We start from the raw sequence: 12,125 nt of genomic DNA, 5'->3' as shown, positions 1-12,125 counted from the left end.
GTGTAAAATACAAGCACCTAGCATTTTGATACAAGGAAACTCTGAATTTCATTAACATCGTTGTGTACCATGCCAAAATTCTGATGTTAGGCTTTCTATCGCATAAACAACAGCATAAATGTCTCTCGAGCCTTCAGGACAATGATATTAGCTAATGAAGAAAGACCCAAGATGGCACAGGGCTAACACAAATCTTCAATACAGCATATGTAATGACAACACTTCATTTGTTAGTTAAAACCCCAGAGAAAATTAAACCTTTAAGTGACATGATGAGAGCCATTATCTAATGAAAGCATTGGGAACTAGTTAAGCAAGGTATGTCATACTAAAATACCATTCCAAAAACGCAATAACTGGGTTGAACTCTCATAATCAAGAATGACTAAACACTGGTATGTCATATTTATCAATGTCCGAATGTCCAAAATCAATTACACATACATATAAGTAAGGTAAAGCCAGTTTAAGAGAGCTACAGTATCCATAACTCATTACTAACATAACTGAATGAAAATGTTACTTTACTATGCTACGTACAATTTGGTCGCCATACTCACGAAACAGCTGACCTGATTTTCTTTTTCCCTTTACTCTGCAAACCAACATCTAGTTGTAAAATGTAACTGGTTGTATCTGTTTTTCTCTTATCATTACAGAGGTCAGTCTAACACAGCTACTTTTAAAGTTGGACTTAAGATTTTAAGCCAATAAAGGAGGTGCTCCTCTGTAGTTGAGAGGATTACAGTGTTAATAATGGAAGGTCGCCTTATACAAACAAACAAAATAGCATGGGGATTATTTCAAGGAATTAAGAATAAACTTGAATAAATTTATTTAAAAAGAAAAAAAATCTAACCACAGACACTTACCTTGGCCCTTTTCCTTCCATGGCTGTGGTTAGGAGCCCGCTTCTAAAAGAATAGTTTATTGAATCATTTTATTAATTAAATTACAGTATATTAGACACAAACTAAATAGGGTACATAAAGTTGAGGAGTAAATGAACATGTGTGTAAGAAATTGTTCTGCATTCATCAGTATAAACCATAATGAGGTTTAAATATTACTGGCTAACTCAAAGCTTCTACACAACATGTGGGATAATAACGCTATTGTTCGTTGATTAAAAAACCTGCAGCAAAATAAGGAATAAAATTTTTGGTAATGTGTTACTCAAAAGACAACAATGTTTGTCAAGCACAATAAGATATTTGCCAATAAAATAGAAGGTAAAGGTAGCTTCATTTGAAAAAAATAATAATAATATGAATTTCCTGACTTGAATCCACCTCATCCGTAACATCCGTAACACCAACAATAATTGGTTAGCTTACTAGTCACAAAACAAAACAAACAGCTGATTACTGGGTATTGTTACCAGCCCTGAAATTCAACAATGGTCCTTCTCAAGAGAGGAAATGCGTTAGAACTATGTGGAATACAACTTCCTTTCTTTTCTTTTTTTAACATCTAAATGCAAACTTACTATCACCAGTATGATCAACTTCTCCTACCTGTGCATCCTGTGGAGAGCTATCATCCGGCTCCAGGCTCTCTCCAGTTCCTTCTTTGGTGCCCTGTGGTTGAGGGGAGGTCTTGCCTCGACTGCAGGGCTCAATAAGTGGCCCACTCTCTCCCTCCTGCTGGATGTCCGTTGTCAGGCTCACTGACATCTTTTTAGGGGAAAGGGGGGAGGGTGGGAGTGGGGAGGGGGTTGGGTGGAGGACCCAGCAGTGGCTGAGAAAAAAAAAAAGAAGATAGATATAAGAAGGGGAAGTTCTGCACTCGCTGCATAGAATGGCTACCCACTTGGCAAAAACTGTGCAAGGAAAGCCAAAAAAGACAGAGAGAATGTACTTTAACACCATTTACCTGTAGGTGGTACCAGATCGGAGCTGGACTCTGTTCACTGAGTCTGGACAGGAACCACACGGAAAGATGTGGGGACCCACTAACGTAGTGTACTCGACTGGGCTGCAGCAGGGGGCGAAGTGCAGTCCATAGCAAGTCTTAGCCTCTGGGGAAGGGCTATAAGGACAAGAGAGAGAAAAATCCCCAAATTATGATACATAATACACATATACATACATATATATAAATGTAACATTTTACTGCGCTTTGTGACACTCAAGTGGAGTTGAGTGGGGGAACACAGCAGCTGAAAGCTCAACCTAACAGCAGCAACTTTAAAAAGTAGCATCTAAAAACTTTTTAGGTTTAAATTAGGGAGGCTATTTTTGGTTATTTGGTTCTTGTTTTTTTTAAAAACATCAGACAAAAATAAATCACAGTTTGTAAATGAAAAAAAACTAGAAATGCAGAAGTAACTAATTTTAGTAACTAATTTTAAGGTCTACATTTCCCAACATAGGTGCAAAACCTGCTCTCAATGACACACCTTTAGGATAACCTTAGAAAAACAACATGCACATGGGGGAAAAAAAAAAAGATATCTACAGCAATCAGATGAATTGAAGAGGCAGCAGCCAGCCAGCCAGACAAGTGGGAGGGGCACCAAACGACCGGCCACCACCTCAGGGGTCCTCAGCGGCCTCTCTCTCCTTCTCTCGCTCTTCAGCTTAGTGCAGCAGCATGGTCTGTCCTACAGTCAGGAGTCCTGTATACCAAGAGCAGAAGAGGAAGACACGGATGACGTCATGTTTCACACACTGAGTGACTCATCGCTGCTGCTGTTGCTATTTCTAAGAGGGAGGGGGACAAAGCAGCTGAAAGCTCAAAACCTAGCAGCAGGCAGGTTTTAAAAAGTAGCAGCTAAAGCAGGATTAATCTTCCTTAAACTGCTAAATTGTTGACTTTGTCACTGCTTATAATTAGTTTCTACAGTGTGGGCTCCATGTTTCACGATGTGCTTTCTGAGAAAGCGCTAAAAATGTGTTCCTCCTCTGCAATTCATCCCAGCAGAAAGGTAGCAGACACACACCATCTGGCAGAGTCTAGCACACTGAAAATTTCTGCCTGTTTAAAAAAAAAAGGTCCTGAACAGTGCCAACAGTACTTTTTTAAAATTCTGGTGTCATGCAAGAACAGCAACACAGCCTCACTAGCAAATAAACGGTCATATAGTCCTATATTCCTCCATCACACAGGAGTAAAAACAGCACGTTGTGCAGCTTTGTTAATATAATTGTATAAATAAAATAAGTACGCTTGTTGTATTATGTGCACTGCGTGCACTGTTGAAGATTCATGTACATCCATGCCTGTACCACTGTGCCATGCTGTAGAACAGAATAGATACAGTGTTCAAAATGAGGCAGGGATTCCCAGTGTGGGAAAGACCCAGGCAATGTAACAGCAAAGTCATCATCAGCAGCATTACACTACATCACTGACCAGGGCACCCACAGGTCCCAGCCATATTCTGCTTACACAAAACTTCAGCTACGCCGACATGTGGCCGACTTGATCATATAAGAATAATATCATGCTCCTGCTTGACCGCACTCTGCAGGGCAGTTTTGCACAAAGAGAGTGAAAGATTTTTGATTCGAAAGCAAATATATTCATTCACGTCACGTCAGTCTCAAATCTCCTGGCTGAGCAAACTGTGCAAGCTTAATGTAAGGGAGGGGCTGCAGGAGAAATTGTGAATCAGAGCCAGTAGTGGGGTGCTTATGAATAAACCGGCTTTACCTATCCCCTCCTCCTCTGCCCATCCCTCGCTTATGATCTCTGCTCTATCAACACTCCTCCCAGTTTCTTACACGCGTGCACGCACACACACACCAGCCCAAGGGGTTGCCAAGGAGATGATAACGTCATTCTGAACTAGTGCCATTTGTGCTGAGGGAGTACCAGTGAAACAGGAAGAAAAACAATGATATTAAAAATAAATAAAAGGATTTCAGTGTACAGAGAGAGATATGGAAGGACAGTAGCAGAGAAAATACAGCAAGAAAAAAAAAAAGAAACAGCAAGAGCCCGGATACGCCATTACGAGTGTTCCATTTTCGCCTTCTCAAGTTCAGGCAATCTTACACTGACAACAAAGTGGTTTCTCATTTTTCTAGGTCACAGGATATCAAGTAGTAAAACATCAAATTAATGCTACTGAATTGATAAGTGAGTAGTGAGGCTTCTTCAGTTGCCTTTAACCTGCTCTGTGCTTTTCCTTGCTCTAAATGATGATAAACATGACTACACCTTTCAGACTGCTGCATATTTATCAGAATCTTTCTTCTTGTTATTTTTTTTTTCCCACCGATGTGCATTATGACACCGATATTCCTTTTGATTTTGATAAAACATCTTGGGACATGATGTCAAAACATTCACTAGCAGCATTTATCATTCATTTTTATCCAACTGTATAGCCTGGTATAGACATGACAAGGGAAAGTTGTGTCTTCATTCTCCTAGCTAGCAAGGATGAAAGTCACACCTATATGATTGAACAGAGCACTCTGATATTACAACCAATTTAAGGTCTCTTAAATCAGTAAACAAAAGAAAAGTTATCTCCTTCAACCTGAATCTGTTTTAGTGGCAACACCTGTGGTTGCAAAAAGACTAGTTAGCAATCTATAGGGAAACAGCCTCAAGCTCCCTTACCCTGTGACCTGAATAAAAAAAAACTTTCCTAAAGAGTTTATGAGGAAAACTCACTAGTTTCAGGGAATTGTGAGTACAACATTAAGTCTATTTTGTAAATTACTGCCATCCAAACATTTTGAAAGGATATCCAGGGCATCACAGGCTCAATAAATGTGTGGTTTCATAGTCAAAACCACTCCTGATTTGTAACATCTAGCCTCAAAATAAACTGTTAAACAATTAACCCCTGGCTTTTTAAATGGGGCATCTCTAAACAATGGGCAATATCACTATATAGTGTGTGGGTCTATATTAAATTCACATAAATTCAGGTTTACTTATATATTGCCAAATCACAACAGACACCTCAAGCCACTTTATACTGCAAGGTCTCAAGGGCCGGTGTCCTGCAAGTTTTAGATCTCACGCTGGGTGAACACACCTGAATCACATGATTAGTTCATTACCAGGCCTCTGGAGAACTTCAAGACATGTTGAGGAGGTGATTTAGCCATTTAAATCAGCTGTGTTGGATCAAGGACGCATCTAAAACCTGCAGGACACCGGCCCTTGAGGCCTGGAGGTGGACACCCCTGCCCTATAGTATTCTGGAAAAAGCCCTAACAATCAAATAAACTTCCTATGAGCAACAGGGCAACAACAGGTTTTGTAAAGATTGAGCCTTAGTTGTTTTTGACCATTTTATCAAAAATGTATACACCACGATTACATTATGATATATTAAGGGTTGGACACTGTAGACTGAACAACTACATTATCAGCAGCAGCACTGCTCTTTCCTTCCTGTGCCCCAGTTCAGTCAATGTGGTGGAGGGCCTGATGCTGACATCTCACTTTGGCTATCTGCTAGGGCAGCCAATAAAACTGATAATAATCACAAAATAACTTTTCTTCAATATAAATATGAGACATGGTCAATATAAAGGCAAGAGAACTCAGTCCATCAATGTTTTGACAGGCAACATGAAAAGCCATGAGAATAACACTGTGCAAACTAATAATGTGGTTAGAAAAGCATACACTGCAAATTATGTCGAAAGCATGTTTCCACAAAGCCAGGTACAACCACAAATTGTTTTTACCATCTGTGTCATATTGTAAAGTTCACTGCACAATGCAATGCTAGACTTTACAGTCCCAGATGCCATCTTCTATGCCATACCTTACAACAAAAAACACGGGCAATGCAGCAGATTATTTATTTTTACCGAAAGCTAACAGTGGGGTCATTACTAACCTATGCCACTTTTTTTGCTATTGTCAAGCTTTTTTGCTTTTGCACAATTCACTCTCACATACTACTTGTGTTTGATTGCAGAGGTAAGATTTTGTGTATGTCTGACATTACCCGAGGTCCACAAATCCCACCCACTGACAACATAACAAATATAGTCAATCCTCATCAGCTGTCATGATGCAGTGCAGGACACTTTGACCCACATCATGCACATTACTGGTCTTGCAGAGTAGCACGGACCCTGATGACAGGGTCCATGCTGAGACACATAGGTCATATGTGTCTCAGCTGAGGGTCGCAGATGCCAACAGACTTAATAAACTAATCCGTAAGGCCAGCAATGTTGTGGGGATGGAGCTGGACTCCCTCAAGGTGGTGTCGGAGAGGCGGATGCTGTCCAAGATAAAGACAATGTTGGATAACACCTCCCACCCACTCCATGACATGTTGGTCAGTCACAGGAGCTCGTTCAGTGAGAGACTGAGATTACCGAAAAGCACCACTGAACGACACAGGAAATCATTCCTGCCTGTGGCCATCTCCCTGTACAACGCATCCACTTAACACACTGTTTGCTGCTACAACTACACATGTTTCTTTTCCAACTATTTATTTATGAGTGACTTATGTATGTATGTATGTATGTATGTATGTATGTATGTATGTATGTATATATATATATGTATATATTGTACTATTCTTAGTTAGTGTATTGTCTGTCTTGTCTTAATGTTGGTTTAAAATGGAGCACTGTAACAAAAAATAATTTCCCCCAGGGATCAATAAAGTATTCTGATTCTGATTCTGATAAGCTACCCAGCCCACTGGTTTAGGTTACCACATCAAAAGCTGAGACTGGAAAGGATCCCTGAATCAGAAATGAGGGGCGGGTGTGCGCATTTATGTGTGTGTGAGAGAGAAAGGCAGTAAGGCTGGTAAACACTGCCTTAAAACTAACACACACCATTACAAACACACAGTATGCATATAACCACTGCAGACAGTAAGCTAGCCAGACTAAATATTGTCTGCAGGTATGAGCTCACTGTCAAATTTAGCTTCCATCTGGTCAGGCTGGGTCAGGGTCTCTGCAATAGTTAGCAGTCCGGTAAGCCAGAGAAATGAAAGGAATTGCATGGCGGTTATAAATGCAGTAAGATTATTGATATCAAATGCTACGGACTGGCTGACACAACAAATGCCTAACAGAATGAGACTTGGGGCCAGTTTAAAATTCTTTGTCCTCAACAAAAATAAATCAGTCAACCCAACGAAAAACACAGTTTTACAAGTGGAATGGTAGTTAATAATAGACATACATTTCTAATATATCTAACTATTACGTAGAGTACTAACAGTCCAGTGTGGACATTTCCAGCCGAGTATGATAATATTAGGGGAGGGGGTTTGTAAACTGTTAAAAACATGAAACACCTCAGGAAAAAACCATAACAATAAGAACAGTAAGAAATACACTGGAATCTTCAGAGGGTAAATAAACAGAACAATCACAGTATATTCCTATAATTTTCTCAGGGTAACTTAATAGCTGCTACCTAGGACTAGTTTTTAGTTCATTCACTGCATCATTTCAAATTTCATAATGGGAAAGCATGCGTAGCAAGAATGCCTCTCCATTTTCTCTGCAGAGGCTGAATGAAAGATGAAGGTGAATGAAATCGCAGATCGCTGCAAACAGGAGTGAGCATGCACACACAAACCCACAGAGAGCAGTGGGAGACGTACACAGGCAGCTTCGACCCAGTTCATCTCCTCTGTATTCAGCTGCACGCCTCGCCCATTTGACGTCAGAGAGAACCCATTTCACAAAAGGCAGCAAGGTTATGTCTTCGCAGAGTGGAGGCTGATGTGTGTGTAGTAAAAGCAGAGTTTGTGCAAGCTCAGTGCCTGCACATATCATATATCAGCAGCCCTCGCAGTGTGTGCGTAGCAGTGCTTGTCTGTGTCAGAGAGGATTCCCCTTTGCGTTGGTTGCACAATTTCACATAGGGAGGGGACGAGGGCGCTGGCAGAGCACTCGGGACAGTAGAATAGCGGTCCATGCACATTTGCTTCACTTAAATATCTGTAGATAAGTCATTTGTCTATATAGTTTTCAGCCACAAGCTCCGTGAAAGGGATTAAGAACATTATATGGGTTAGAGATAAGGACACAGAGAGGGGAAAAAAAGCATTCTGTCAGCACTCAAACACAAATGAGGGGAACATAAATGGTCGAATGTAGCGGAAGAAAGGATTTCTCTTCTTCCATTTATGTTTCTCTCCGTTCTTCTCCTTGCCACCCCCCCTCGTTTCTCTCTGTGTTATGAGGATACCCCTTCCTGCCTTCCACCCCCTCCACATCAACCCCTCCTATCAATACCTCTCTCTCCTTCCACCCACTAATAAATGTTAGTTCTCTCTGCCTCTCTTTTTCTTCCTCTTTTAATGTGTCTTCTTAAATTGTCAAGCCTGGTGCTGACGCCATCCTCCTCCACTCAGCCAGCCCACTCAGTCCTGTGGGACGAGCTATGACTCATTCTCTCCCTCCTTCCCTCTTCTTCCTCCCTAGTTACCTACCTACCTACATACCTTTCCGTAACCATCTCTCTGTGGCTCACTACTTATACCCTATGTATAAGTCGTTTTTCCACTGTTGCATGTGGAAAAACATAAAGAACGTATATAAAGAGAAAAAAACTTAACAAAATAAAACACACAAGGACAAAGTGGGTGATGGCATAAAAGATGTGTTAGCTACATAAACGACTATCTTTTCTGCATAATGAACAAACGCCAGTGGAGAGAGAGGGGGCAACTTGATCCTGGATGCATTATTGATGAAGGCAAGAGTGCAGGAATGTGGGTGATGAAGAAAAATATTGAATTCCATGTGGGCCAAAACTAAACAAGTAAATAAGAGTTGTGAAATAACCACTTTTATTTAAAAAATTATCAATATAAGAAAAAAATGAAATTTAAAATATCCATTTAAAAATAACAGTTCTGCTATCCTTATCACAAGATATTAGTAAAAGGCTTTTTGAGGTCACTGTCAAGGTGTGTGGTAGTAATTTAGTATTTTTCTTGCCCAAGGACACAACGACCGGGGCTCGAACCGGCAACCTTCCGATTACAAGGCGACCAGCCAACTCTTGAGCCCCTATACTGGTGGTGCCAACTAACTGTCAGATTAGGCCTCCATCACTACCCCCGAGGCTGCCATGCAAGTCTACCAAGGTACACAAGTCCGCTGCTGCCTAAGCCCCTATTTGCCCCTGTCTGTATCTTGAAATTTCCCATAGTTAAAGTTGCATGCTGGCAGGAACCAGCAATGAGCTGGGGTTGAATTCATAATCATCATCTTCTATGGGCCAACTCCCTAGTAGAAAAACCCTGTTTGCCCCACCATATACACTTCAAGACTTGTTTTCATTTGATTTATGTATAAAGATCAAATGTATAAAGAGGCATGTTTCAAGGACTGCATGATGTTTGTTAACTTAAATAATCATGTAAAATATATGAAATTACAACAATGACCAAAATAATCGTAACCATGCTGTCTCATTCAAAATAATGCATTTTATTTCTTTATTTTGTGGCAAAAGGGATAACTGCTTGGGGTCTATGTTAGCGATGAAGCAGAAAAACAGAGACCTTGTACACCTGATATGCATATTTAAATATCAATCAAAAGGTGTATCAACACCAGTGTTGAACAGGGTTTACTAGAGGTGCAACGGATCACGGTTGATCCGTAATCCGAACCGATCCCACTCCACGGTTCGGCACGCACGTGATCCAAAGATTCGAAAAAGAAGAAAAAAGTATGTGTATGGTGCGCATGGTGGGTCTGTCAAGCGATCGTTATGGCCAGCGCTAGCGGTCGAAGTGGAGGAGCAGAGGAGTTTTCGGTATTTAAGCAGCCCTTTGCTGCCCAGTCCGACCGGGCTAAAGCTATTACAAAAGCTATTGGGGTGTTTAGCTGCAGACGGAAGGCCGAACTCCCGAAGCATGTATGAGCAGGAAAAGTTTAAAGTTATGGCTGAACTGTCCCAGGCATCTTCTGTTGCCCTAACTACTACAAATGGGTGGAGCTCCAGGGCAATGGAAAGCTACGGGACCGTGACACTTCATTATATCACAGTGGAGTGCGATATAATCCTCGGTATGTATTATTGTAGGGTCTACCTTACAATATAAAGCGCCTTGAGGCGACTGTTTTTGTGATTTGGCGCTTTATAAATAAAATAAAATTGAACTGAGTGGTAGATACAAAGCCCTATACTGCCCTATATTGAACCATAATTTTTTTTTTAATAATTGCGTGGAATGAGTCTTGAGTTGAATGTTTTTAACAGGCAAAAAATACTTCAATAACTGAATAAGTAAATGTTAAATTTTTGTCTTTTTTCGTTTTTTGCTGATCCGAAAATTGATCCGATCCGTGACTTAAAACCGTGATCCGATCCGTTGCACCACTAGTGTTTACACATTGCAGGCCCAAAAGCTACTTTTCAGTTACAAATATGTGAGGAAGCAAACACACAGATGACCCACCTCTGTTTCCAATAAGAAAATGGGGCATTCTTTTGTTTTGCAATGTATAACAGACAAATATCTATTTGTCTATCTGCCGAAGACAACACTACTAAAATGAGAAAATGTCATGAGCATTCATCATGTTTTACAACTGAAATATTCCTGAAACTTTGTGCAAAATGGGAACAAACTCAAATTCTGCTAAATCTAATATTTTAGACACAGCATTACTGAAGCATTAGCAACTAATAAAAAAAATAAGGAAAAAAAAATCTGTCCAACAGCTAGGCACTTCACGGTGTTTAACCCTTCTGGGCAATCAGAAACGTGATTTGAAATAATCACATTTCTTAGCTGCCCTCAAGAAGATGTATATTGGATTTTAGAGTTATCTTGTCTCCTCAAGCACCGTGAAGAGATTTATGAAAGATTCTGCCTCCCACACTTGAGCCGCTGATGTTAAATGAATAACTGTGTCAAAATGAAACTGGGTGGCAGCTACTGCACTCATTATAAACCTTATGTAACATATCAGCTTCTTTTAGTGTGAGAAGCAGTGCAAGAGGATGTAAGAGATGGGAGAGGGGGGGGAAAGAATGAAGGATGGAGGAGCTAAGGGTGGCTACCGAGACAGGAAGAGAGGAAAAACTTCTCAATGATGAAACAATCTGCACTGTTAAGTGATTGGACCAGACTTCCACCAATGGGAGGACCAGCTCCATGGCAACAAGCTCTGTCACCAAGAGAAAAGCAGCCATATCCCTCAACACCCCCATATTTTTTTTTCGCTTCTTTTCTCTCTCACGACCCTCGTCTATCCCCAATTACAAAGCTCAATGTATTTATCATTGGGTATTCTTGTAAAGCCAAAAACGACACACACAGACACACAAAGAGCAGCATCGTGGGTTACATATAGCCTAAACAACACAGCTCAATTGCAGACACAGCAAACACACAGGGGGACACCAGCTTAACACAAAATTATTAGAATGTGATTCATTCACACAGTTTGTTTAAATGTGCACTTTGGGCATGACGTCCTTGACTGTCTCCATTCACATGAAAGCAGTAACTAACTACTAGGTCTGTTGGAGCTGAACCTTGACCTAAACAGACTGAGCTCACAGACACAAGAACAGATTTCCAGAATAAGTAAGTAGGCCCCAGCAGATAGTAACTGCCCTTTTCTGTCAGATGCACATTATGCACAGTAAAAGGTCATTGTACACCCATCAGCCAAAAAGAAATTAAACACTCAAAGCTTTGTGCATCAATGTTATTTTAAATATTGCTGACATTGCTCAAACTAGCTCACAGTAAATTTACAGGACATAGGTCTCTCAAGTGAATCCATTCAAAATGCTATAGCTCACACTGAAGCCTTCCAGAGACATTAGATCATCTTCAGGTACGCTCCAATTATATTTTGTTCCCCACAGCAAGTCACAGTTGAGTGTGATAAAAGGAAATGGCTCCGTCTTTCGGCTTCTCCCTTTGGGGGTCGTGACACTGGATCATCTGCCAACATCTCACCCTATCCCTGACATCATCTTCTGTCACACCAATCCATGAATCTTCTCTGTGGTCTTCCTCTTTTCCTCCTGCCCAAAAGCTCCATCTTCAACATGCTTTCAATATATCCGCTATCCCCCCTCTGCATATGTCCAAAACATCTCAGCCTCGCCTCTACATTTGTTTCCAAACCGCTCAACCTCAGCTGTCCCTCGGATGTACTCATTTCTAATCCCGTCTCTCCTGGGCA

The 12,125-nt window shown here is 40.8% G+C and overlaps 1 protein-coding gene across 8 annotated transcripts in view; it reads right to left on the bottom strand.

Annotated features, from left to right (window-relative positions):
• r3hdm2 (R3H domain containing 2) overlaps positions 1 to 12,125 on the bottom strand; it is a 59,664-nt gene that overhangs the window by 27,088 nt on the left and 20,451 nt on the right. For all 8 annotated transcript variants that reach the window (XM_082533029.1, XM_082533026.1, XM_082533031.1 and 5 more), the window contains exons 3-6: positions 2,461 to 2,620; positions 1,876 to 2,031; positions 1,518 to 1,740; positions 873 to 914 (exon numbers count right to left, since the gene is read on the bottom strand). In XM_082533029.1, coding sequence (XP_082389155.1) covers positions 873 to 914; positions 1,518 to 1,676 — 201 coding nt within the window. In that variant the 5' untranslated portion in view covers positions 1,677 to 1,740; positions 1,876 to 2,031; positions 2,461 to 2,620. The remainder of the gene's footprint in view (positions 1 to 872; positions 915 to 1,517; positions 1,741 to 1,875; positions 2,032 to 2,460; positions 2,621 to 12,125) is intronic.

The sequence above is a fragment of the Aulonocara stuartgranti genome (assembly GCF_965226115.1).
Source record: "Aulonocara stuartgranti genome assembly, chromosome: 5".
Lineage (NCBI taxonomy): Eukaryota > Metazoa > Chordata > Actinopteri > Cichliformes > Cichlidae > Aulonocara > Aulonocara stuartgranti.
The sequence above is the reverse complement of the archived record's forward strand: the minus strand, read 5'-3'. Positions and strand labels throughout refer to the sequence as shown.